Here is a 27,996-nt window from a genome sequence, read left to right as displayed (position 1 = left end):
TCATATCTTTACCACGTTTCTACCCACACCGCCCCCAAACTTGAAACTCCCAGGGTTTAGCACAAAGCTTAGTAGGTCCTCCATAAATGTTTGTAGGCTCAATGAATGAATGAACGAATGTTGCTCTGGCCCAAGCTGCAGCTTCCACACCCTGCATAAATGCATGCAATACTGACCCTGAAGATAGGAAAAGCAATACAACTGACGCTGTAAGAAAATGTTTCTTGTTTATACTGCTGCATCTTGATCTTTGGCTGATCTAAGCACAAAGAAAGCTCTTTCAGTTCAGAGAAAGGAGGTTCATGGTGTGTGGGAGAGCTAAGAACAATGGGCTCAATTGATAGACTGGAGATGCTCTCAGCTTCTGAGAGCCTGGAAACTCCATCTATAGATCCGTCCCAGAGGGCAGAGCCAAATAAGGGCAGATGGAGAACACAGCTTTCTTGGGAACTGGCTTCTCGCTCCTCTGATGCAGAAATACATTCACTCTATAGCACCCTGAATCAATTCTCCAAGATATGGTGTTGTGTCTTTGTTTGCCAGTGTCTAAAAATAAGTCCCTGTCATATCTTTATTCTCTTTGTCTTAAAGTCATCCAACCAGACTTGCTTGCAGAATATTAATTGTGGTGAAGCAGAAATCAGGAGATTAAATTGAAACTACTTTTGAACAGAACTCCTCAACTTGTTGCCCCCAGCTAAAGTCTCCTTTCTCTCCAGTCATGCTCCTTGCCAGCTGCAACTATGGGACAATGAATCTACAGCTAATTTTAAGTCAGCTTTCTTTAGGCTGGTCATTAGAGTACTGTTCAAGAGTGTCAAATTCTCGCCTGGGCTTCTGACAGGCATTCAATGCGGTGTCCCAAAGTGGGCTAGTGGGCTGGCCAATCAGGGTAGTAGATGTCACTGAATTATTTTAATACCGTCCTGCCACAGACTGTTTAAATTTACATTGCCCTTACCATATCTGCTCTGCCCTCAACATTAAACCTTTCATCCACTACTTTCCAGATAAAGCTAAGCATTACTCGTGTATGAAGTACTAAGGGCTCATTATTGGAAAATTCAAACAATTCAAAGAAAAGCTAACCATGACTAAATCCTAAACACACCAGAGCTGGGCATCATTATCGTAATTAAAGAAGTAACTATGTCTGACTCTGAATTAGCAGAACACTCTTAAACACAATTAAGCAAAAAGAAACCTTAAAACAGGCAATGAATTGGTATCAAGATTTGAGTTCTAGTCCAAGCTCATATATGTACTTATTGGGTTTCTTTGGGTAATATATTTTGCCTCTATTTCTTAGTGTCTCCAGCTATAAAAGTGGAAGTGATTTATCTACTCTGTTTTAGAGACTTATTGTGAGACTGACTTGGATGACCTGAAAAATAAATGAGCTCCTTGGACAAACACAATAAAGGTACAATTATTCGAGTTCTATTGCGGGGATAAACAGAACAATTCACTAAAAGGACACACTGTTTGATTGAGAACATTCTTATTTTTATTTTCTTTAATTTTATAAAATACATTTTGTAAGATAAGTTTCTAAAAGTTTATCCTTTATGCGTGTTAAAATTGAAATTCTATATCAGAAATGAAGGAAATACTTTCAGTTGATTAACTCTCTTCTTGTGTGTATATGTGTGTATGTATGCCTGGGAGGTTTTCAGGGAAGGGCTGGTTATTTGTTATGTTATTAAATCAAAACAAAACACAAGATATGGATTACTTCACTTTCCTTGATCTTGATTGGTTTCTTACAGAACCTTTTCCATCTCCTCCCTTTATGCAGCTAGGAAGCTTATCTGGTATACTGGTCTGAAAACAAATATCAAGTATCTTTTTGTAATGATCCTTACATCTCCTTAAACATTGCTGAAACCACGTTAGGAGGGGAAAAAATCCAATTCTTTACAGCAAAAGAACCACCTACAGTCATACCTGTAAAATCTTCCCTTCAATAAAGACCAATCAGCCTTTTATTTTTTAACCCAGTTAACAAATGAGAAAGACTGAAACCTGGGACCTATTCAGGTTTCAAACTCTTTCCACCTTTCCTTTTCTGTGGAAGCTTGCCAGCAGAATAGCTGATGGCTGGTGCATTCAGTTACGTGATCGATACCAGGAGAGAATAACCTGTATGTTAAATCTGATTCTTTAACATGCCAAGGCAACATTGCTAAATCAAATCATCTCCCACTAGCTAGAAAAAACAATCAACTAACGATTAAAATAATAGCTTATTCAAATTGAGGTTTAAATTCACCAAATCTGTTTCTGCAAAAGGCAGAATAATTTGTAGAAAATCCCAATAGATGCATGGAACTAGCCAATTTTACATATCATTCGTGCTGTTTAATGTCCAATTTTCATTTGTTAAAGAATCATATTCAAAGAATCATTCTCCAGACCTTTCTGATACAACCCCAACCAAGTGATAAACAAACTAGAAAATGTGAAATGTGCATCATTCTGAAACAAATCAAGATCTTCAAATCACCTACTATGACTGAATGAATAATACCCCATAAAAAGAGCACCATTGTGAAGATATGACAGGGGCCAGAATACACAACTAATTAACAGAAAAAAAGACATGCTATCCAAAGAGTTATCTATCCTGTGTCTACCAGAGGGCTGGCTCAGTTTACACCTTCAGACACTAGCAACTGCTGCTCCTCAAGCCAGTCTTTTTTCATCTGAGCTAGTTTCTCTCTATTCTCAGCTCCTTGGAAATCACAGGGTTGTCATGATAGCTATTCTCAAGAAGAAGGGAGTGGGAAGATGCTGACAACACCCTGTTTCTCTTTTCTAGTGAGGTGTAAGGCCAGGTGCCCCCTCTGTTTACACAGACACTACGTTCCCTTATGCTATAAGTAAGGTTGGCTGAGTTAGGGCTTAAATAGTCCTTTGCCATTGGGGTCAGTGCTCTCTTTCTATAAGTGAAAGATCCTTGCTTTGACCCCCTTCTCCCAGCTGCAATAGGTAGATATGGGCAAATGCTCTTACTGTTTTGCTGGCATTCCTTTTTCCCTTCTATCTTCAGTGATAATAGGGAGACGAATGTTCTGTTTTGCACACTAAGGAGAATATGTTTGGCCCCTATCGATGGCAAAGGGACCAGGTAAATCCCTTCTCTCTACCTGAACATCTTTTTTTCCACTTTGTTTCCATTAGTGGAAGTGCCCTTTGAGAAGAAAACACTTCCTGGTCCTCAGGAGATGCTTGAAAATTGAATTAGAGCCTCCATTTCTTTGTGACTTGCAGTTGGGGAGTCACCATCTTAAGCATTTTTCATGTCTAGCAGGAACCAGCTGTGAAGCAAAATGACTAAAAGAGGTACATAAGAGGGGAGAGTCCACACAGAGACATTAATCACCACAAGACTCTCCTTTCTTGTTACACTCGTCAAGTAAGAAGAGGGCCAGTCAGTGGCAAAGGCAAAGAGTTAACACGGGGCATGCAGCATTGTAGGCTGTGTGGTTAGAGCCTCGCTATTAGAGAAAGGGACATTTCTACACGCAATCAGAACTTGGTGCCTCGGCCCATGAGCTTAAGGACGGCAAAGTTGTAAGTGGCAGCAATCATGAAGGTGAGCTGTAGGGAACAGAAGAGAGAATATGAGTGAGAGTAGAAAAGGAAGCTGTCCCTCCTCCAGTCCTTTTGGGAATGAAGAAGGGTCGAAATAAAGTCATAGCTAAATAAAGGGAAAACCCCTGTTCTACAAAAAGCAGAATGCCCCAGGCTTTAGCCCTATGTACTTGATTAGAAATCCTCTCTGAGGCATTTCCTTCCAATGGCCCAGGCCCAGAGAACAAACTCAACAAGGATTTATTCCACACCTATGCTTGACCTAGCACTGAGTTTTCCTCAGGAAAGCAAACAATGCATGGGCTCTGCCATCATCCTATATGCATGTCTGAGTGACCTGGAGTCATACAGTGCCTGCTGCAGACACACAGCCCCACCATGCAGCACAGCCCTCTCATGCTTAATGCATCAATTTATTTTAGAAAATGAGAAGCCACTCGACTCTGTATAAAAACCTCAGCAGTAGGAACCAGGAGGTCTGTGAGCTTATCCTAGAACATTCACCACTTGTTCAGTGACTTCAGATAAATTGTTTCACCCTTCAATGACCTAGGTTCTTAATCTCAACGACAAACGCACTACACTGACACTGCACTGTAACACCATCAGCAAGATTTGGGACATAGGATCACATTATAGTAATAACAGTTCTCATACTGTTAAGAAGTGCTTCCCAGTATTTTCAGGAGAGTAACTAAATCCCTTGGAGAGTGTCCAAGATGGAGTCCTATTTACAGTATATAGAATTCCAGGTTTTTGGTGGGGGGGATGGAGGACCATTTTTAGTAATGTTTCAGTGTTTTTCTCATTGATCTGACCAGAGTGTGTTGAGAATTAATTGTAATGTACAACTGCAAAGCATTTGGCAATATTACCTGCTCTGTAAATGCTAAATATCATCATTCTTGACTATGAATCTCTTACCTCCTCTTTCTTCACACCACTCTTCTTGTTCCTGTCTAATTTCTGAAGTAGAATTGCACAGTCCCTACACTTTGCAGTGTCTTCCCAGTAGCTTCTTTCCACGATTTCAAGGTTAGAAGGAATCTATCTTTTTTCCTTTCAGCATAGCTGGACACCAGGACCCAGCATGCCAGCATTCCTGCTATCCCAGGACCGTATATTTGCCAGAGTCATTCAAAGACAACTCACCAGAGAAACCAGTGTAGCTGCAGCCCCCACAAATGCAGCAATGAACAGGTGGAAGGTCATTTGGAACTGCAAGAAAATTCAAAGGGAAGAACTGTTTCTTGCAACAGCAAAAATGAGTATTTTTGTAGATTATGCATGCAGCTGTTGTAGATTATGCATGCACCTTTCTTTTTTTTTAATTTTATTTTATTAAATTTATTGGGGTGACAATTGTTAGTAAAATTCCATAGATTTCAGGTGTACAATTCTGTATTACATCATCTATAAATCCCATTGTGTGTTCATCACCCAGAGTCAGTTCTCCTTCCATCACCATATATTCGATCCCCCTTTCTGAATGTATTGATATCTTCCTGTGTGTTAATTCTGCATCTCTAACTAAGTTGTCACTTCCCTGAGTGTAGGCCTCCCATTTTTCAATGTACACCATAGCACCTAGCTGCATAGCACCCAGAACACAGAATACTCATAAAATATTTTAATCAACTGGTTCCCTACAATTGTACCTTGGATCCCAAAATTTAAAGTCAATATTTTGTTTTCAAATAAATTATTTACTGCATTCTTCCTCAGGACTTACTTTTATTCCTCTACCTCATTTGTGTGCAATATCCACTCTCAATACAGTGTTTTCCTTTTCTCAAATGTACTGTTTTTTTCCTCATTAGAGATTGGGAAGTTACAAACTGAAGGTGTTTTGTAAAACCCATGAATGTCTCTATGCACAACTCATTTTCTTGATAAGGTTTTTAACTAAAAGAATGAAAATTTTCATTTGGGGGATTTTACCATTAAGCTCAATTTTTACCTAAATCTACAAATGTCTCTTTTAAGGGAGGAAATCTTGGAATGGAGGTCTTTTCTATGCAGCTCTAGGGAAAAATAGATACTTTTACCACCTATGCTCGTTGGCTCATGCATATGCAGCCAATATTTTGTAAAAGACAATCTGCTAACTCAAAATCCAGCAAAGAGAAACTGTGGTCCTTAAAATTGAAGGCCATGGGTAGGAATTTGTACGGTACTAGCCACTCCATTGTAAAGTAACCCAAATGGCCCACTCACCTCAGCTGTTTTGCAGATGGACAGAAGGTTGGAGCCACACACCTTGCCGGGGAAAGCATTCCATGGGAGAACACCTAAGTAAGACACACAAGTCAACCAAGGTGAGCTTCATGGAGTCGTGGGGTTACATGGAGATTTCCCTTCAGAACCCTTCTTCCATCTTTAATCATCCTGGCTGAAAAGTTGGATCCTACTAACAATCAGGTTCCTCTTTTCTAAAGATTTACAAAAAATAGAAGGTGGTATTGAACAGTTGCAAAATCTTGTGTTTGTTATTGAAATGTGCTGCTTCTGGGTTGGGAACTGCAGTCAGCTAGGGTAGAGCAGTGTGTACAGCCGAGAAATCCCCCCTCCCCCCACTTCCAAGAAGTTTCCTTCCAAGGTAAGAAATCTCTCCAGTTCCAGTGGAAAGGGATTAACAAACTAAGATCCAGGCATCCATACTCTTATTTTTCCCATAATTACTACCCCCCTTACCCTAAGCAGAGAACCAAATATATAGTGCTTCCATAAGGGGATTGGGAAACGAAGGCACCCATGCACTAACTCACCATACATTCTGGCATCTGCACAGAGGCTGCCTATACTGGCAGAGGTCTTGCTGGGGAAGGCAATAGACTGGCAGGTGGTCCAGGTGTTGAAGTAAATGTACACAGGCACAGCAGAACAGGCAAACACCAGGAGCCACACAACCGTCAGGGCATAGGTGATGCCCACAAACTAAAACAATTGACATGAAGTGATTAGAAATGAGCATTAGCCTGCAGACGTCAAAACACAAACTGGGAGATCCTGGAGTGGCATGTGCCAGACATGAAACCAAATTCCAAGGATCTCCACCAAATGAAATTAGTAAGCAGAATACCTCTGTCAAATGTCATTGGCAGTATCTACTAGAGAACTGGCCCCAAGTGTGACGGAGGGTGGTGGGAATGGGTGGGGGTTGGAGTGAGAAGGATCCCTGGGTTAGAGAGGCTTCAGGAGATTTGGAGGGCATATAAGGTGTGAAGAAATCAAAACAGATCTTGAAAGAAAGTCGTGCCATTTATTGCCTTAGGCTAAGCTTAGAAAATGTTTCTTGTCACCAGACTTTTGATCCCTAGTCATCGAATAAAGCCAATAGGAGATTTAGATTTCAGATCCAAAAAAAACCTTTCTAAGCCAACTCCTGGCCACAAAAGATATCACCACAACCCACAGATGTTTAGCCCCCAAAGGACCTTTAACTAGAGACTGAAACCCAATGTGTGCTTCAGTAGAAGCATGGATAGCCCTCAGACAAAGATGAAACATAAAATATGCCGATTTATCCTAGTTCCCTCTGGGACCTCCAACAGTGCAGGATCCCAGAATATTGTGAATTTCACCTTGGAGTCAATTATTTAATTTCCATTATCCACCCTCCCTCTCAGATCAGATACCGACATCTCAATCTCATGGGTAGTATTTTAGACTCTTGAGCAGTCAGATCTACTCTTGTTGTGGTCGCTCCTAGGAGAGGAGTAAAGAGGTACCAATGGATGGCTTAGAAATGGTCTGATTGTACAAAGCATCCCACAAAAGTCATGCTTTTCATTTTGAGATGAAATTTTCTAGGGAACTTTTCAAAGGTGAGGCTAAGCCAGCTGGGCACCACGTTCTTCCTGATCTTCTCGTTCGGCTGTAGCCATCACTTATTCACTCAAAAGCCAGGCCCCTGGAGAGGACCCAGCCTTGGGTGAGGGTGAGGCCACAGACTAACGCCCAGTTGTCCCCCACCCCTTGTTATTGCCACAAAATCCTGAGGATGATCACCTTGTCGGGATGTCCTAGCCATTTTCCCAAACAATGACACACCCGCTCCAAAGAATGAGCTTGATGTTGGCCTCTGGAACCCCTCCCCTTCTGGCCCCCTGTTACCGTTGCGCTCAGGCCCTTGCCGCAGATGGTGGTCTTGTAGTCGCCAAAGATCTGCCTGACTGCGCCGGTGGTGTAGAAGCCCTCAGCCAGCAGGAGGGCCCCATAAAGGAAGAAGAAAGAGGCAGTTCCATAGATGACATACTGGAAGGCATGGATCCTGCATTAACAGATAGACAAGAGACCAGAGAATCTTATTAATTGAGAAATGAGTTCCCTTCCTGCAGAAGTGAAGTGGACACTTGAGAAAGCATGCAAACAAGGCTAGGGATTCTTTAGAGGGATCACTAGATTCCTCCCCCATCCAGTCACTGTGCCTCCCCTGAGTTCTCCATACCTACCACTGAGGAGGCTCCAATTCAGTCGATGTTAACCCTACCGAGCAAAAGTTAGAATACATAGGAGAAGCAAGGGCAGGCAGGCAGAGCCCTCCTTTCTGAACATGGCACTTTCCCCTCACTTAGGGCTTCAGATGTGGCATAGGTGGAGTCTGCACACAGAGGAAAGACTCAGGAATCCTTTCTGGTGCCACACCAATCCCCGGCTAGTCACTAAGGTACTGATGAGTTCTCTCCCCTCCTCCAAGATGGAGAGAGGGGAAAAAGAGAGGGGTTTGTGTGGGACAACAGGTACTTACACATTGATGAGATACTCGTAGTCCTGGTAGTTTTTGGAGAAATAGGTCTCAATTAGTTTTTCTGTGCCAGTGAGTGCTTCATGTCCACAGCCACAGAACAGTGCTACCCCAAAGAAACACAATCCAGTGGCCACCAGGGAAGCAAAGGGGGCCCCTACGAGACATCTTGCACAGCACTCTAACAAGCCTGGGGAAGAAGAAGGTGAAAAAGTCAGGGATGTACAATCGGAAGCTCATGCCACTCAGACCTCTCTACCAGACCGTCAGGCTCTGTGCTCCCATGCAAGGATAGAGCGTCACCCCACAATCCAAAAGCAGGAAAATCTAGATCTGCCGGCTTCAGCAATGTGAGATTAACCCGAAAACCATATTTTGTTCCATTCTTGAAAATAAATTTTTACCTTTACTTCACAGAAATTGTGTTTTTTTAATAATCAGTAATTCAAGTAGCAAGCCAGAGAGGTTATGAAATCATTCTCTTCCTTTCCTATCATTCTGATTTGTTTGTTTTAGTCATTCATCAACTCTTACAGAGTACCTACTGTGTACCTAGCATTGTGCTAGGTATTATGTGAGATGTGAATACATAAAAGACAGATTCAGCCATATAGGAATCTTGTTTACTGAGGAAGAATGAGTTAGGTAGACCTAATATTCTCAACTAACAATATCAGGCAGTCAAGGAAGTGGTTACAAAGGGTTAATGCACTTAAAGTTCCAGGAAAGAATGAGTACAGGGCCAGAGATATCTGTACTGTCAGACAACATTTGGGCCTTGAAAAACATTCTAGGTGTTTGTGTGGGGGGGGGGATTTTGGAAATTGCACCCTCCTGGATATTTCTGAACGTTGTGTGTATATGCTGCATGGAATGCTTGATTCTTCTTAGTCTAGATATGTAGCGAGCAGTCTAAAGGGAGGGAGGGAACTGGCAGAGGATAGGAGATGGTGATGGGAGAATTACTATTATTATTCTCAGTAATAAAAATGCAGGTTTAATGATTTCTGAACATTTTACATGGATGATCTGTCCCCTGCAGCTTAAACAATGTCCTCATCCTCAGTTTTACATTGCAGTTCTGTCAAAACAGGTACAAAGAGAATTTATACAAAGTCAGCAAAGCCTGAAAGGTCTTTCTAGCATGACGAAAACACACCAGGGTCTGGGAACACAGGTATCTTAAAGTGCTAACGATCCCTTAGATCCCCAGACCTGCTGAAAAACAAGAAAGGCACACAAGAAGTCACAGACTCCGAGAGCAGATGTGCCCCAAGTACCAGCCCCATGTTCTAATGTGCCACATGGAGTGAAACTTAACAAATTTCAAGTAGATGACTCACTAGATGGGGAAAGGATGGCTCCCTCTGGCCTCTTGGCCTGATCCCCAAAAGGTAGAAGAAATAAAAATGTTAATCTCTTCAGAAAAGAAATTATATATATACACATTTTAAGAGCTGTTATCTATGTATTATTTTTCTACCATAATCAATGTTCACCATAATCAGAAGTGTCTGGACACTGATGGTAACCACGAGTACCTCTTGTAATTGCAGAAGTCAAACATGACTTGTATTCATCTTTTGTTCTTGGTATATACTAAGTATTGCAATTCTAATATAGTTTTTTCCTTTCTTAGAATGTGTATACATTTTTTAGCACCCTCTGTATATAGATATAATATATGAATGATTTTTGTATTTTTGTGTATATATTATATATATGTGAACTAATTGTACATATGTACACACACACACCCACACACACACACACAACCAGCAAATGTGCTGAGAAGCTGCTATTTTGGAAAAGCATGTTGGGACTCCTTACAGAAAGAAAATAAATTGTAATAATTTTTTACATTTGGATTTTTATGTGAAACTCACTTGTCTATACCAGGGTACGAGGGATTAGGGAAGTCCTTTGGCTGACCTTCTTAATACTAATACAATTTCTTTTTAGCCCTGAGTGTTTGACCATCTGGTGATTTGCATGGCTGAATTGCATCAACGTGAACAGATTCTGCAAGACCAAATTATCTCTATCATGGGAAAACTGAGGTAGAGGCATTTGTCTCTGTTCTCAGAATCACAAAATGAGTGGGTCCTATTACCCATCGTTCTCTAAAATGAGAGCCCTTCCTTGGTCCTCAACGAACCTCTTTCTCAAAGATTCTTGTATATCACACCAAAGATGAGGCTTGGAAGCTCAAGTTAAGCAAAGTAAGTAGTTAACATTTGTAGCAGAACTGAATTTCTTTCCTTTTCCAAGAACTGAAGCACTGCTGTCAGAAAACTTGGCCTCTACTGGAAGCAATGTGTAGCAGTGCTGCCGTAAGTGGAGGCAGAGTTTACTTAGCATAAACATTGCAGTAGTGCTTGGTAAGAGTGTCTCATCAGAGCTGGTCCACGGTGTGTGTGTGTGTGTATGTGTGTGTGTGTGTGTGTGTGTGTGTGTGTTGCATGTGCACATGCATATGCACACATGTATACATGCGAATGTGCACACACATGCATGTATACACCAAGAGAGAAAAACACAGCAGTGGAAATTGATCATTGTTCTCAGGAAACATTCCAGAAATTGATCTTCCTCTTTCACAACAAGTTAAGATACTAGATGCAGACTATAAATCAAGAAAAGGAGCTTGAATAGCACTGCCATTTTCCATCTCTGCATATCCAACTCTTCCCCGCCCGCAAACTTTTAGACTCTTCTAGTAAAGAAGGCCTCTGAAGCCTGGGGGTGGGGGAAGGGGAAGGCCAGTGACCCCACTGTTCCCTCTCTCCCTAGCACAGGGTCAGGGCTTGGACAGAGCCCTGCATAGCTCCTCCAGACAAAGAAGCCTTGTTTTGCCCTGAGATCTCAGGAGCCTCATTGGTATTCTGCAGGGGCCCACAGGCCTGGGGGTGGGGAGGGGGTCAGACCCAAGGAACAATGGCAGAACTGTTTGTTTAGAGTAAGGAGAACCATCCACCCTAGCAAGTGACCATCCTGTGCCCACTCACTCACCCCAGCTTTTTCACTCTGGGAAGGGCTAAATGGTGGTGCAGGTGTGACCAGGGGTAGAGGAACTTGAGCACTTGCTACCCAGAGAATTCCACTTTAAGTTTTAGCTGATGCCCCCTCTAGGGTTGTAAAGATGAGCAAAAATCCTCTTTAGTGTATCTGATCCCTGGATCGTCATCCAAATAACCAGTGTCATATGTAGTGTGTAGTGTTCTTACTGGGTGATAAAGGGTTAAGCCTTAGGAGCAACTCTGAATCACCAACTGATACTCTTTCTTTTTGCATCCATTTTTCCTCTAGTTTCTTAGAGCTCAAATAACTTAGCACAACCTTTTCTGCTCCACTGCCACTCAAAGCAAGGGACAAGAAGGACATAGGCTTAAATGAGTCTCTAACATGGAGTCAGAAATAAATGGCCCTGGATCAATCTATCACTCTTGAGCGATAAACAGTTCAACAATATCAGCATAAGCATCAGGTGGCCATCTCTTCACGACCAAAGTGAAATGTTTTTTTCTGGGGGCATTCAAGTTCATCACAAGTGAAGAACCTGCCAGTATGTCCAAGTAAAAAATCAGATTTTGGGTTCCAACTGGGAATAACTCAGAACATGCAAGGCATTTTGTCTTCACCAAATTAGTCACCAATTGGGGTGGTCAGTTAGCCTAGTTGGTTAGAATGTGGTGCTATTAACACCAAGGGTACTGGCTCAATCCCCACATGGGCCACTGTGAGCTGTGCCCTCCTTAAAAAAAAAAAAAATGTAGTCGCCAATCAAAACAGAAAGGTCCATTGGGTTCGTTTTTCACAGCCCAAGACATGTCCATGAGAATGTGAGAACAAGAGCCTAAAGCCACAGGCTCTCCATTTCAGAACCCTTCATGATTGAAAGGGTATTGGTGTGATTCAAGAAGGCTGTGAGGGATTCTGGAGAAGTTCCTTGGCTCTCTCAAGAGACAGGCTTACATTTCCAGGCTAAGTACAGTTTGCGGCATAGTAGAGTTGGCATAAAAGAACTACATAATAATAATATTACCCAATGCAACTCAATTGAATTAAACCAACTGACTTTAATGAGAGGTCATAGAGAAAAATAATGACCCTCCCCAGTGTTTTCCTTTCCTTTCTGTTTATGTGGATTCAGTACCATTATTACACACTTTAGCAGCAACCTAGATACTATGAGAAAGAAAAGGAAACTATAAGGTCCAGTCTCTTTCTTCAAAGATCCATCAGTCTTGAGGAGAGAACAAACTTAAGTCTGTGAATCAAAGACCAAAGCTACCTATTATCTAGTGTTAAAATGTATATGACCAAGTGCCATGGGCAAAAGGTAAGCAAAGGGGAAATAGTCAGTGTTGACTAGATTTATCTGCAAACTCCCAAAATTGTGACAGAACTTCAAGCCCTTCTCACTGATGATCTTCACAGGAGTCTGACGAAGAACGATAGGACTGTTGTGACTTTTATCTAGATCCATGTGCATCCAAGGGACTGTGTTGCTCGTGATGCTGTCTCTTTAAGCAAGATCCGAAAACTCCCAAGGCCTCCCTCCTTTCCCATGCCCCGGGTATGCCTCAAGGACCAGCTCCATGGTGGAAATTCAGTGTGAAGCTGGGAACTCATCAAAGGAAGGAGAGGAAGGGCTTTCATCGAAAGGGATGGTAGAAAGAGACCAATTGTGCCTTGCACAATTCCCAGCCTGTCCCTTGAACCCAGCTGACAAAGGGAGAGATAGAACTCTATACAATAGAGCTAAACAACAGGCAGGCTCATTGAGTAAAAAACTGGCCCCATCTCCCTAGGTCTCTAATCTGTACTACAGTCTTACCCTCCTCCCAGAACCCACCCCTTAACCTCACTCCATGAACAGAGGCCTCCTTGATCAGGGCCTATAGGCAGTTAACAGGGCCAAGATGCTAAAGTAGCCGTGACTGGTACTGGGGATGGGTGGGGATCAGTGGGTGTGTTCTAAGGGTAAAACAACAATTATCAGGAGGTACCAGAGACAAAGACTTTTGCTTCTGGCCTTATCCTGGTCAGACAAAGCCCTGTCTATAATTTTGTCTTTCCTACATGAAATCAGCACTTATACAACATCCAAGGGCTGGAAAGGGGCCTCACAACTTCTAGGGCATGAGAATCCAAGCCTGCTGGTTAGTCAAGTCATGTGGACAAAGTCAAAAGGAATCTCAAAAAGTCAAAAGGAACCTCCTCTTTGAACAAGTATTATTATTGCCATGGCAACAACATCTGGGCCACCTTGTTTCCTATATTCCCCACTCCTCCCCAAACACACACACACACACACACACACACACACACACACACCCCTACCAATTTATGCCCAAACGTTGGCAGACCGGGGCAGAAGCTTGATTGTTAAACTCTATCCCTGACACACCATTTTTACCTTGCCCACATATGGGAAGGTGAAAGAGAAGCACCTGACACTTAGCTAAGAGACAACAGTTTCCATACCTTATTCCTTAGGTCAGTCTCCCACCAATTCCTCCTCTCACTTTAGGTGAAGTGTGAAGCTGACCTGGGGAACTTTGTTCTCTTCCTTGGGATGTCACTGACTCTTTTCCAGAGTCCTGGAACAGAGCTCAGAAGCCAGGACAAAGCTGAGAGATCACCCTTAGGACCATTTAAAAATAGCCAAGGAGAAATTAATCAATCAGTACTTGCTGGGCTTTTAATGAAAGTTTGGCACTGGGTAGACCCTGACAGAGGGAAAGGAAAAGAACACTGCTGTTTGCCTGCCATGGCTGATGTGACCCTTCCTGATCAACTCACTGCCCTGACTAGAACTTCCCTGGATCTGAAGTTCTGTGGGCAAGGAGGGCATTTCTACTGTTGTTTTCCTTCAAGACCCAATAACTATACCCTGAGGATGGTTTTCTGGGCTTCAAAATAATACACAAAAGGACAACAAGAGAAAAAAGATGACACTGGCTGGGGTTCTGCCTTGATGGGTTTGGAAACTATACTTCCTCTCCCACCCATCTTCCAGGGGTTTCTTGAGTCTATTACTACTTAGACAGCTTTGAGAGAGTAGTTCTTGTTGTCAGGCTGTTGAGTAAACTGGTTTTCCTAGCGCAAACCTAGGATGAAAGCCCCCTGAAGCAGAGCAGACTTTTCTATCAGCCTGGCTCCCCAAGAGCTCCTCTGGCTCTGCAAGGCCAAGGTCAGAAGTGGGGTAGGGAAGACTATCTGTGATCGTTTCAGTCAATGTCTCTAAGAAGCATAAATGAACGTGCTGGTTAGGATCTGGTTGCTTTTTAGCTCCTGGCATTCTTATGGCATTCTTGCTGTCATGCTGGGACTCAGTTAGTCTTCAGGTGTTTTGTAAAACTGGACCCCTGCTCTGCCTGTACACTTTTTGCCCGGGCTACACCCACTTACTCTGAACCAGTCAAAACTACACTGTTCAGCAAACAGCCACCTTTAGAGAGAAGCATCACAGTCTGATTACCAGGGTAACAGCCACTGTTCTCAGAAACAGGCTTGCAGAAGCCAACATTTTGCTCTTCAGTAATGGCATTGTGTAACTGAGCAGAAAATAATCAGCTACTTCTCTTTGGCTCTTTTGCAGTTCCATTGTTATCCCAAAGACTCATTTAGAACATCCTCCTCCCAAGTCGGGACAAGATTTAATGAACTATCATTTTCCCCATAAACCTTTTGTGCAGACACTGCTGAATTCAGTGTTCCTCTTTACTTCCAATCCTATGGAATTCTATATGGTTGAGGTAGTGAGCTCCCTGTTCCTGGAGGTGATTAAGAAGAGGCTGTAGGAATGTTTATTTGGCTATTGTAGAAGGGACTCCTGCATTGAGATTTGGCTCAGACAGCTTCTAAAGTTCCTTCCAACCCCAGATTCCATGATATAATTTGTCTACCACAATTGTTAAACAGTTACTCACTCCACTTCAGAAGTAGTAACAGTTCAGTTCCTTGTTGGAGATGGTCTATTATTTACAAAGTATCTGAGATACTTTGTTATTGAATAACTGAAAACTCAATGACTACTCCATCATATGCACCTGGCCCAAGTATCTCCCACCATCAGAATCTGGGATACAATACAGGACCTCAACTCTGCCTTTATCTGTGGCAATCTCCGCGGAGGAAATCATCCAGCTTCCATAACAGGAAACTGTCCCTGTGCTCATCTTATTTGTTCCTGTCTTTTCCTCGGGGCTGTAACTCCCTGAGAAAGTAATATTCAGCATGCTTCTTTACTCTTGCTCTGTTTTTAATTCACAAACTACCCAATCAGCTGCCCTAACATTAGGTGGCATTTCTGATGTTACCTTGGGCAAGAATTGAGTTTCTCCAACATTTGCCTCTCACCTGGCCACACTCAATTTGTCAAATGATTCTTACCCAAGTGTACAAAGTACAGACCAAAAAAAAGAAAACAAGAAAAAGAAAAAACAACCACTTTGGAAAAAGTAAGAGTCAGCCTGCACACAAGTTATTGTATAATAATCAGTATTATCATGACTTACAATTGTTATAGAGCTTGCCCATTTTCAGAGGACTTTCACATTTTTATTACTTGATTTTCACAACCCGAAAAGTATACAAAACAGTTGTGATCCCCATTTTCCAGATGTAGAAGTGATAACTCACAGTGACCTACCCAAGGTCATGAAGTTCATAAGTGGCAGATCTGGGATTCCAACCTGGTTGTGTTGGCTAGTCCAGTGCTCTACCCTCTTAATTATCCTACCTGAACACATGCTTCCAAGAGCTCTTTCGGTATTTCAGGATGAAACAATCTAAAGGCTGACACCAGCTTAATAGAATTTAAAACCTATCTTCCTGGATGCTCCTTGAGTCTTCTGGGTAATACATTTGATGGTAAATACACAGGGCAATTGACTTTCATTTCATTTAGGATGCATTCAAGCTGCTACTCGTTTTGCCAGATGGGAGCAATGTCTACACATCTCTCTGGCATACTGTGTGAGCAAAGACTCTTATGCTCTGAACACCTTGCTCTGAGTAGACACTACCAGAGACCAGACCTTGTAGCTTCTCTCTTTTATCATGGAACCTAGAGAAGCCCTCAGTACTCAACCAAGTCAGCAAGATCCCTAAGGTCCCTGCAGCCTCCTTGTCAAAGCAGGGGTTTAGAGTCTGGGCCATGCCCTCAGGAAGGCTAAGTCTGTGATATTTGCTAGATACGGTCACCCATACACATGCACGCATGTGCACGTACACACACACACACACACACACACACACACACACACACACACCTACTCATATCCATTCCCATGGTAAAGCCATTGAAGACTTTATTTTCATTTCCTGAACTGAGATTGGCCTCCTCAGTTATGGCCAAGCCTGAATCCAACTTGCCCAATTCCCCAGTTTCCTACTGTTGCAAACAGGTCCAAATTTTGTATCAAGCAAGCAGTTATTTAGTATATCTGAGGGCTAGCCAGCACTCAGTTGCTTCCAGCAGAACCAGGGATGTCAGCTGACCTGGCCATTACCAGGGCCTGGGAACCAGGGTGAAAGAGAAGGTAGAAGGAAGTGAGGGGGTAGGAGGACACATGACCACATCCAGCCCGCTGGGCACCCTCTCCAAGGACCTGTGGGACTCTCCACGCACTGCTGGAATTCTTTGGCAATAAACCATCAATCTCAATACAGCAGAGAAGGAGTTAATCCAATTGAGTGCTAAGGAATTAAAAAGAAAACAAGTGCCAAAACACAACTCATTTAAACTATTGAAAACCCGGAACCCCAAAGTTGGAAATTCTCTTGAGCATTCCTGTGCCTGCTTGAATCTTCCATGCTAAAGTTTTTGAAACTCACCCATGGCTTTGGGACTCTGACTGCAATTGTAGCCGGCTGGCTAGTCTGCTTTGCGGCTGACTTTGTGCAGCTGGAAGGATCCTGGTCTCTCCAGTCTCCTTCTTCGGTCCTTTACTTTTTCTCTCTGAGTATCTTTGTCCTCTTCTCCAGCAATGAAAAGGGCTTTCTGATTGACAGCCAACCCCCTTAAAGGGACAGGCCTGCTTTCCTCCTCCTCTCCTCCTCCCCTTCTCCTCCTTTGTCCCCACCTCCTCGGGGATACTCCCTTCTCTAAGGGCTCAATCTTCTCTATCTGCCTTTCACTGCCAATTGTTTCATTTTCTTTTTTTTTTCCTAAGACTTGTCTGTGTGGAATTTCACTTTGCTGAAGAGACATCTGGAAATGTGATTTTGGGGTGGAAATAAAAAGAAGAGGTCCTGGAAGCCTCCAACTGATCCTCAGATCTGTTTGGTGTAGGATGTGGCTGCACAAGTGTCAGAAGCCATGGAAATGGTAGCTCTGGTGAAGGGTCAAGGTCAAAAACCCACATGCTATCTCCCAGAGTCTTTCCAACTCTGGCCCCAACCCCACCCCTCACTCATAGCTGCCCTTGGCCTTGTCCACCTTTCCCTTCACCCGACTCCTTAGCAAATAAGCACTCACCCCCTCCACCCAGCTCCATAAACACAATAAAGAAAAATTTGTCTTTTAAAATAATTTCCTCCAAATCCTCCAACTGAATGAGGACAAAATACAAGCTGTTAATTCCACGAACAGATTGTGATGAAGCTGGAGGAGGCTAGAATTATAATAATTTTATCGAGAGGACAACAGAGACCCAGAGAGGGACAAGACCTGTGCAGGTTCACAGAATAGGCTAAAGAAAATGTCAGAGTTAGGAATGTGGGTGATTTCCAAGGAGGGTAATTGACTTTGAGACAAGTCAAGAACATGATCTGAGAATCACATAGTCAGTATCCCATCCTGAGAATGTAGTATCATCAGAGAGCTGAGGCCAGGCTGGTGAGAGGCAGGGAGTGGGTTGGGTTGAAGCAGTGGGTGACAGTGAAGGTGGAGAGAAGGCGAAAGTCAATATAGTGCTTGCCTCAGAGAAAGAAACACTAAGAAAAAATGGCCAAGCAGCAAAAATAGGGGAATAATATATGAAAAATGCTTTACCAATAATAGGTGTTTCTAAAGACTATGAAGGTATTTGAGTGCCCAGGGCCAAGTGGGATTAGCCGGGGAAGGTTTTCTATTATAGAAAAGGTGAATCTTAACCAGTGTCTATCTAGGCTCCTTGTTAGTGTTCTCTATCCCTTCAGGAGCCTCAGAAAGGCATAAATCTCTTGAACCTAAGGCCCTCATCTTACCATGGGTGGCCTGTAAGGAAACTGGTTGGCAAATAACTGGAGGAATACCTGTTGGAAGACTCCAAGGAAAGAAGGTATGGATCCCCAGAGTTTTTCCTATGGCTTTGCCTTGGGGTCAGAAAGGAGAGGAAGGAGGTGCTGAATAGAGCTTAGAATCTTCCTGTTGGGGGAGAGAGAAAGATTGTGTCTTACAGTTTTCTCTTTGAGCTGTGACCTTGGACTTGTTTCTGGCTTGGGCTCTGTCGTTGGGAAAAGAGTGAGTCTCATGCAGATGCCCTTGTGGGTCTACCAGAGTCCTGCATCCTGCAGTGTTTAAGGCTCTTATAGCAGCTAAAGGAGAAAGGACCCCTGTGAAGGCTGCCTCTTTTGCAGAACAGTACAGTAGGCTTCCAGAGCATATCAGACTTAGGCCGTATAACTGAGGGTACAGAGGCCTGGGACATCTGACCTCGCCAGCCTTTCTCTCCAGCCATAGATTTTACCTGCTGAGGTAGCTGAGTTGTAAGTTTGTGCCAACAATTAACTTCTGGATGGTTCTTGTCAGAATGGCCCTGGAGGAGAAGGAGGATCAAGAGCAAGAAATCCACAGATGTGTGCCCTCAGCTCCTCAGATGACAGAAGGAACTGAGTCCAAACTTTGGGGGTTCTGATTTAAGGATGAGGGAGATGATTTTTCACGGCCCGAATAGATGAGATAGCCCTGCATGCAGGGGACATTGCTCATGCTGAGCCCTCTCACAAATCTGCCCCTGGATTCTCAGCAGTAGCAGCTCTGGGGACTCCTTGGCTGTTCGGAAAAAAAGATGTATTCCCAATAAACCCGCAGATACCAAATTTTCAACTATGTTGACTTACCACACATTTCTCTTCTTCTTTCCTCCATCTCTATTGCCTTACTACTCATGCTGTCTTTTCCCCAAGTCTCAATCTCTCTGTGTCTCCATTTCTCCGTCTCTGTTTCTGTTTCTTTTTTTCTCTCTGAACTCCTTGATGGAGTATGCCTTCTTGTCTCCATCTTGTTCTTATGCCCAGGAATGGGAAAGGGGCTCGGCCAGGTGACTGTGTCATGCTTACTGTCCTTGGTGCCTTAAGATTCTCAGTTCCCCAGAATCTAGCGTGCTGCAGGCAGTTACTCTGGAGTCCTGACACTCTGTCTCAGCACCCATTCACCATCCCTTCTCCTGAGCCTTTCCCACAGCCATCATAGGGTTTCTGGTTTCCAGACTCCCAAGGGGACTTTTTTATTCACCCAACTCCACCTATTTCTGTGATTCTGTTTCCAATGGTTCTACTGGGTGCCCTTGGCAAAATGTTTTCGAGTCCAGCTGGGTACCCAGCAGTGCCCAGGGATTCCTCAAGAGGGCACTGCCAGCCTTCTTGGTGGTAGCCTGCTGCCTGCACTGGGTGCCTGTAAGAACAATGCAGAATTTTATGAAACTAGTAAACAGTTGGCTTCACACAATTCTGATAGCATCTCAGAGGATCTTGGCCCCTTTGATCATAGCTTACTTTGGTTGCACAGCTTTCTTGCAAATAATTCCAAAACATTTGGGTATTACCCTCCACTCTCTGCTCTGTGATCCCACAGTACCTGGTTTTTGAAGGGCACTGGACATGTGGGTTCTCTTTGCTCTGTTGTATAGAGTGAACTCTGAAACTCAGGGAAGTGAGTTTCTCCCAGGAAATTAAATAAGGGTTCAAGTGCCCAATCTGGTGGTCCACTTCTCCATGTCTACATAAAAGATCGCAAAGGGGAACAGAGAAGGCACAATACCAGTGAAAGCTGGGGGGTCACCTGCCAGCATCTGGGCTCCTGGAGCTGAGGTTCTGCTTCTCCTCCCCAAGATAATGTCTTCCCAGATCAAGCTTAGGAATGCAAGAGGCTTCTTCTTACTGCTTTTCTAGCCCTGACACAGAAGGCTGGCTGGCTGGCTGGCTGGCTGGCTGGCAGGCAATATATTATGCTCTATGTACTTGCTGATAGAACTCCCCACACCCAACCTCATGCCGATTGGCTTGGCCGTGCCTTTCTGGCCAAGAGAACTGAGGGCTGAGGGCCAGAGATGTCACATACTTTGAGTTGGTGTGGGTGGGGGGAGTAGAGGCTGCTCTTCTTCCTCTCCTGAAGATTCAGGGAGCAGTGCAAGGACAGATGGGGGCAGGTGATGAGTTGGATATGTATTCGGGAAGGGGAGATGCCCATGACTTGGGGATAAAGTGCAGGGTAGACTGGAAGCCAAAATAATCAGGTTAATAAGCCCAGGAAAAGAGTGCCTGGGGAGCACCAATCAGCTACTAGCACCGTGGGTAAATCAGTTGTCCACATAACCCACCTCCACCAACATGGAAATTTGGCCAGCTTTGGCACAGTGGGGGCCCTGCAGAGAGGCGGCATGTTTGATATGATCTCTGAGCACAGCAGAAATACTTCTACTGTCCTTGGCTGTCAAATACCCAACTCCTGAGGATCAATGTTCTATGTTCCATTTTTCTGACGGGGTACAGAGGCAGCTTTCCCAATGCCACCCAGCAGGCAAGGGACAGAGCCACCTCGAGGTAATGCCTCTCTCCAGCCTTGCATTGCTTCGAAGTTTCTTGAAAGATTGTGCTGCTCCAAAAGAATATCTGAATAGAAAGCCTCTGCCCTGAACAAGAAGAGCCACTGGGAGGATGAACAGGCTTCAGGCTGCTGTGGCCCGAGTCTCCAACTCTCTGCACTTCTCAAGCTAGCAGGAGGCCCATGTTAGAAATCCAGGCAGGGCAAGTGGCATGCAGTTTTTAGGATCCGTGGGATTCAAAATCAGACAGTGGGGATCCAATAATACTAAGGACTTTGTTACATTTTTTAGGCATGGTAATAGCATAGTGATGGTGCTTTTAAAAAGTTCTTTATTTTTTAAAGAAATAGAACAAAAAATCATCAGATTTGTTTGGAACCACAAAAGACCCCAAATAGCCAAAGCAATCTTAAGAAAAAAGAACAATACTGGAGGTATCACACTTCCTGACTTTGGCTTGTACTACAGGGCAACAATAATCAAAACAGCATGGTATTGGCAGAAAAACAGACACATAGACCAATGGAATAGAATTGAGAACCCAGAAATAAAACCACATAAATATGGACAGATAATTTTTGACAAAGAAGCTAAAAACATACAACGGAGCAAAGACAGCCTCTTCAATAAATGGTGCTGGGAGAATTGGATAGCCACGTGCAAAAGAATGAAACTGAACTGCTAAGTCTGTCACCATGTACCAAAATTAATTCAAAATGGATCAAAGACTTAAGCATAAGACTTGACACAATAAACTGCACAGAGGAAAACATAGGTACTAAACTTATGGACCTTGGGTTCAAAGAGCATTTTATGAATTTGACTCCAAAGGAAAGGGAAGTAAAAGCTAAAATAAACAAATGGGACTATATGAAACTTAAAAGCTTCTGCACAGCACAAGAAACCATCAACAAAAGAAAGAGGCCACCAACTGAATGGGAGAAGATTTTTGCAAACAGTGCCTCCTATAAGGGGCTAATATCCAGAATATACAAGGAACTCATGAAACTCAACAACAAAAAAACAAACAACCCAATTGAAAAATGGGGAGATGACCTGAAGAGACATTTCTCCAAAGAGGACATACAAATGGCAAATAGACATATGAAAAAATGCTCAACATCACTAATCATCAGAGAAATGCAAATCAAAACCACAATGAGATATCACCTCACCCCAGTCAGAATGGCTATCATCAACAAGACAAATAGTAACAAGTGTTGGAGAGGCTGTGGAGAAAAAGGAACCCTCATACACTGTTGGTGGGAATGCAGACTGGTGCAGCCATTATGGAAGGCAGTGTGGAGGTTCCTCAAAAAATTACGAATAGAATTGCCATATGACCCAGCACTCCCTCTCCTGGGTATCTACCCAAAAAATCTGAAAACATTTATCCATAAAGACACGTGTGCTCCAATGTTCCTTGCAGCTTTGTTTACGGCGGCCAAGACATGGAAACAAGTAAAATGTCCTTCGATGGATGAATGGATAAAGAAGTTGTGGTATATATACACAATGGAATACTATTCGGCGATAAGAAAAGATGATATAGGAACATTTGTGACAACATGGATGGATCTTGAGAGTATAATGCTAAGCGAAATAAGTCAGACAGAAAAAGCAGAGAACCATATGATTTCACTGATATGTGGTATATAAACCCATAACAACAAAAGAACAAGACAAACAAATGAGAAACAAAAACTCATAGACAAAGACAATAGTTTAGTGGTTACCAGAAGGTAAGGGGGTTGTGGGGTGGGAGATGAGGGTAAGGGGGATCAAATATATGGTGATGGAAGGAGAACTGACTCTGGGTGGTGAACACACAATGGGATTTATAGATGATGTAATACAGAATTGTACACCTGAAATCTATGTAATTTTACTAACAATTTTCAGCCCCCAAAATTAAAAAAATAATAAAATTTTAAAAAGTTCTTTATCAGTTAAAGATGCATAGAGAAATATTTAGAGGTGAAATGTCACGATGCCTGAGATTTTTCCTCCCTAGAAAATTATGATAACAAGGTTAGATGAAATAACATTGGCCAAATATTGAAAAATTTTGAAGCTAGATGACGGGTACATGGAGTTTTATTATACTATTTTCACCACTTTATGTGTGGTTAAACTCAAGGTTAGAAAAGAGTAGTCATTAGAGTTAAGATTCAGATTAGCCCAGAAGGAAAAAAGAGAACAGTTCCAAGAGACATTTCTGGTATTTCTGGGAGGATACATACAGCCTGGTAAGAGTGGCTGCTTCTGGGGAAGGGGACTGGGGGCTTGGAGTGGGAAGGACACTTCTCACTCTACATCCTTTAGTATGGTGGGAATTTGTAATTATCTGCATTTCTTACTTTTTCTATGGGAAAATCTCATTTGAAAAGTCCCTCAGGCAGATTGCGGGACAGCAGTCTGCTGGGTCCTCGGGTTTGCTCCACTGCAGCAGGTGGATCACAGGAGGGAAATCCTCACCGTGGCAGGTTGGCCAGCCCCCACCCCCCCACACACTATCCACACTGCCCACACCCTTCTTCTGCCTGTGTCTCCGAAACGCTGGCCTATTCCAAAACACGGGCTGCCCCCAGCCCCAGGAGAGGACTCCCAGAATAACCCTGCAAGCCACAGCTGGGTAGGGAAGAGGAGCTTCTCTTGCCCTGTTCCCCATGGGAGGAGAAGACATGAGCCTTTGAAAGCAAGAAAGGTCCTCAGCCCAAGATGCAACTCTCTGTGCTTTCCAGGGGAACAAGGTCCCTCCTTGCCCCTTTGCTGGCCCCACAAACAGTGCAAGCTACATTTACCACTGAAGGGACTCACTCAGACAATTGCCCAGGCCTCCTCCTTTCAAAGCCACTGCCCAGGACTGCCTTTTCAGAGGTGTCACTCTACTCCATCTATCATCATCATCGTCATCATCATCACCATCATCGAAGTTTGCTGTCCCTTTCAGAGAAGCCAGGCCAAGTCCTTGACCTCTGGCTGGTTGACTGGGTAAAAGGGGTCACTGCGGGCTGTGGAGACACCTGAACGCAAAGTCAGGCTCCTATAGAGCCAGTTGTCTAACCCTCAAGGCTGGGTGCCTTCCTTGGGAAACTGCCAGAAGCCAGGATGAAGAAGGGGAGCCTCAGTTCTCCCTGCTGAGAGCTGTGAACTCCAGGTAAGCACAGATCACACTGCCCAACTGGGAGACCCGCCTGCCTCAGCCTCTTTGCTGAGGCCATGCTACTCCTCCACCCTGGCCAAGCCCAGGAGGAGGCCAGGACAGCTGCTCCCCTCACCAGGATGGGCTCCTCCTGTCAGTGAGTTGGATGGGACAGACTCTACCACGGAGAACACCCATCCTTCAACTATTCCTCCCCTGGGCATTCCTTGCTATTGGATTCTCTCTGTGATAGCCAGGAGAGCACAAGGGGTGGGGGCCATGGAGCTGAGGCTGTTGGCTGGCTCTTTTGAGCTGCTGCCACCCCCAGCTCCCAAAGCACAGAAGTGTTGCTGCCTGCCCCTTCCTAGACTGCAGATACCCTGGCCCTCAGAGGAAAATTGGTTCTGTTTTTAAGCACAATTAGTCCCATAAAATCTAAGAAGTGATTCCCCTGAAGACCCTTCAAAGAGGGTATTACATGCTTCTTGGGTTATCCTTGAAAAATTACTGCAATTATTTCCACCGGCTGAACCCAGCAGTTCTTGGAAGGATTTCAAAGAGCAGAGTGGCAGGAGCTCCCCTTAGCCTCTGCTCCCTCCCCACAGAAGAACTTTCTGAAAGAGAAGCAAATCCTCGCTGAGCTGTCTACCCTGGCTGTACCGCTGCTGCCTAGCTGTGATTCTCACCCAAGAGACACCCTGCAAGGAGCTGGCCTTGGAGTCGTAAGCCTAAGCCACAAGCCTAAAGAGACACTAGGGCTCTCCATTCTGGCACAAGAACTGTCCAGCTGTCCTCAAATTTCCTCAAAAAGGGGGATATGGTGGTGGCTGGTGAATGCTGGTGTGGGGTGGGCTATCCCAGTTAAAGATGGATTATAAAGAGTAGCTAGTCCTGGGGTTCCTGGGAGTAGCCATCCTCTCTCTGCCGATAACTATGCAAGAGGGAAGTCACTAGATCACAGCATGAAGGGTTTTAGCTAGATATCAAGTGGGCCTACCAAATCATCAGGGCTCTCTATGAGCAGTGGTGTATAGTGATTAAGAACATAGATTCTGGGAGATGGCCGGTTAGCTCAGTTGGCTAGAGTGTGGTGCTCTTAACAACAAGGTTGCCGGTTCGATCCCCACATGGGCCACTGTGAGCTGCTCCCTCCACAACTAGATTGAAACAATTACTTGACTTGGAGCTGATGGGTCCTGGAAAAACAGACTTAAAATAAATAAAAGTTTAAAACAAAAACAAAAACCTTCTTCCTGTAGACAGAAGGAATTAAAAAAGAAGAAGAACATAGATTCTGTTCTCTGTACCTATGAGTCTGTTTCTGTTTTGTTGCCAGATCAGAGGGGGTTGGGGGCTAGGTGCAAAAGGTGAAGGGACTAAGAAGCACAAATTGGTAGTTACAAAATAGTCACAGGAATGTAAAGTACAGCATAGGGAATATAGTCAATAAATTTCTAATAACTATGTATAGTGCCAGATGGGTACTAGACTAATCGGGGGGATCACTTCGTAAATTATATACTAACCAGTAGGCTGTACACCTGAATCTAATATAAAATAATATCAAATGTTAACTTTAATTGAAAACAAAAAGAATATAGACTCTGAAGTCAGACACACCTGGGCCTGAATACCAGCACTACCAAATGCCAGCTCTGTGACTTTGGACAATTCAAGCTCTCTGAATCTCGGTTTTTTCATTCTTAAAAGACATATAATAATAGTAGTGATCTCATGGGGTATTGGGAAAATCATACAAGATAATGAACAGAATATATTTAGCAAAGCGCCTATGCTAAGGTACAACAATAATAATAATAATAATAATCGGGTGAGATGACAGAATCTCTCTGGAAATGTTTAATAAACATTTAACAAATAGAGACTGAATTTTAGTGATCTCTAGAACCAACACCTTCCAGATCTAGGATTCCTAGACTGCCTCAGAATCTTTCCATCTTTGAAATGGCCCTGAGGAAATGTGCTTAGAAGTATTGAGATTCTCTGAGACTCACCTACCAGTTTGGCCAGGCAATTGTCTTCCATCATCTCCAACTCCTCCAGGCATGTCCCTCACTAGATTAACAAACTACCCCAATTTGCCAAGGTTGCCTGCTATGTGAGAATTTCAGTGCTAAAACTGGGTAAGTCCCAGGAAAACCAGGACAAGTTGGTCAGCCTCCATCAGCACTCCAACGAGACCATAAATACTGCGCTTAAAGCAGTTCCCTCAAGAGCGGCTGAAAACAGCAGGGAAATTCCAAAAGCCCCCATTCCTCCACAATCTGAAATAAGATGGCCAGATAAAATATACTATGCCCAATTAAATTTGAATTTCAGATAAACAATGAATAATTGTTTAAGATAAGTATATCCCAAATATTGCATGAAATATACTAAACAATTGTTTGTTGTTCATCAGAAAGTCAAATTTAACTGGGTGCCCTGTGTTTTTATTTGCTTTTTCTGGCAACCCTAAAAGCAAGGGCAGTCTTCTGTGACTAGCCAGGCTGGCTTCTGGGGAGGGAGCCAGGGGAATTGCTAGGGCAACCTCAAACAAGAAATCATGGTTCCCTATGGACACAGCTCCTGCTCTGCGTTTTGGCCATCAATTCCTTCATCTTGTTAGCCTTACCAGGCCCCCCAGCCACACTTAGCTCTAGGGAAGATCATCTGGGGCAAGGCCAGATGCCATGGGCCCTGGGGCAGGCCCATAATACAGTGGTTGGGGGTTCGGGCTTTGTAGTAAATCAGATTGGGTTCATACTGCGCCCCAGCCTACAACATAGCACAGTAAGCGGCGATTGTTGTTAGTACTTAGAGCCTGAACTTTCCCCTGTTTACCTTCTCTCTTTTCTTCTTATCCTGCATCTAGCACTTTGCCAGGCTTTGAGGGGATTGCACAGAAATGGAAGGATTTCTGGACACAGCCCTTGCCGGAGGGACCAGACTAATCACCTGCTTCCTTCATGTTTTCTCCCCATAATGCTAACGTGTATCCTTAGCCCTCTAACTGGCACGATTCAGCAGGGACAATTTAAAATTGTGGTGGGCCCTTTGGAGAGCTTTGGACATGAACAAGAGAAGTACTTTAGAACAAAAAGCAAAAGAAACCCACATGAGGAGATTGTCTTGTTTGTCTAAAAGAGAGATTGGTTTGTTTAACGTAGGAGATATCACCTCCTTGGTTTCCATACTTGGGGGATTAATAAATGCTGTCATTTTTATTATATAGCTTGATAAACTTGTCAAGTATCCATGTTATGTCAAAACTAGCTATATGCCATTCTCTTTTGGGGGTGTATGCCTCAAAATCTGTATTTCTGTATGCCAACTTTCTTCCTTCTCCTTGCAGAGGAAACAAAAATAGTCCTTTACAGTGATAATTACATCTTTGACTGTAGCTGGCTCTGTCTTTCATTCTCATTTTTGTCTGTTCTCTTTTCTCTATTTTTCTTCTCTTGTGAAATTTTAAATATTAACTTATCAAAAAATAATTTAGGGCCGGCCCAGTGGCTCAGGTGGTTGGAGTGCCGTACTTCTAATGCCGAGGTTGCCAGTTGGATTCCTACATGGGCCAGTGAGCTGAGCCCTCTACAGCTAAGATTGGAAACAGCAGCTCTCCCTGGAGCTGGGCTGCATGAGCAGCTGGAGGTTGGCTTGAGCTGCCCCCGGCTGCTGTGAGCTGCCGTGATAGTGCCGCCATGAGTGGCCGGTGGCCAGTGCCGTGAGCTGCTGTGAGGGGCTGA

At 43.6% G+C, this 27,996-nt stretch overlaps 1 protein-coding gene and 1 long non-coding RNA gene across 3 annotated transcripts; one reads left to right on the top strand and one right to left on the bottom strand.

Annotated features, from left to right (window-relative positions):
• Positions 1 to 2: 2 nt before the first annotated feature.
• LOC148754657 (uncharacterized) lies at positions 3 to 27,996 on the top strand. Its single transcript, XR_016020015.1, has 3 exons — positions 3 to 1,423; positions 4,664 to 5,915; positions 27,123 to 27,996. It is a non-coding gene; the product is annotated as an uncharacterized LOC148754657 (long non-coding RNA).
• Positions 1,485 to 17,351, bottom strand: PLP1 (proteolipid protein 1). 2 transcript variants are annotated; one of them, XM_019719807.3, is made up of 7 exons: positions 17,192 to 17,351; positions 8,348 to 8,534; positions 7,609 to 7,870; positions 6,366 to 6,534; positions 5,815 to 5,888; positions 4,750 to 4,815; positions 1,485 to 3,603 (listed from the first exon to the last, which is right to left on the bottom strand). In XM_019719807.3, the coding sequence occupies exons 1-7, from the start codon at positions 17,193 to 17,195 to the stop codon at positions 3,532 to 3,534; spliced, it is 834 nt and encodes a 277-aa protein (XP_019575366.1). In that variant the 5' UTR covers positions 17,196 to 17,351; the 3' UTR covers positions 1,485 to 3,531. The 2 variants fall into 2 exon arrangements, with proteins under 2 accessions (XP_019575366.1, XP_019575367.1); XM_019719808.3 differs by having other exon boundaries at positions 7,714 to 7,870.

The sequence above is a fragment of the Rhinolophus sinicus genome, chromosome 18 (assembly GCF_057876585.1).
Source record: "Rhinolophus sinicus isolate RSI-liver-muscle chromosome 18, RSI-T2T, whole genome shotgun sequence".
Taxonomy (NCBI): domain Eukaryota; kingdom Metazoa; phylum Chordata; class Mammalia; order Chiroptera; family Rhinolophidae; genus Rhinolophus; species Rhinolophus sinicus.
Note: the sequence above shows the minus strand (reverse complement) of the source record. Positions and strands in the feature narration are given on the sequence as shown.

What these genes read in the sequence shown, in the direction of transcription:
- PLP1 (XM_019719807.3), bottom strand. An exon ending in TACGAGTATCTCATCAATGT is followed by an intron (nt 7,871 to 8,347) that starts GTAAGTACCTGT and finishes CTGTTAATGCAG; the next exon opens with GATCCATGCCTTCCAGTATG. An exon ending in GGCTAGGACATCCCGACAAG is followed by an intron (nt 6,535 to 7,608) that starts GTGATCATCCTC and finishes CAATTGTTTTAG; the next exon opens with TTTGTGGGCATCACCTATGC.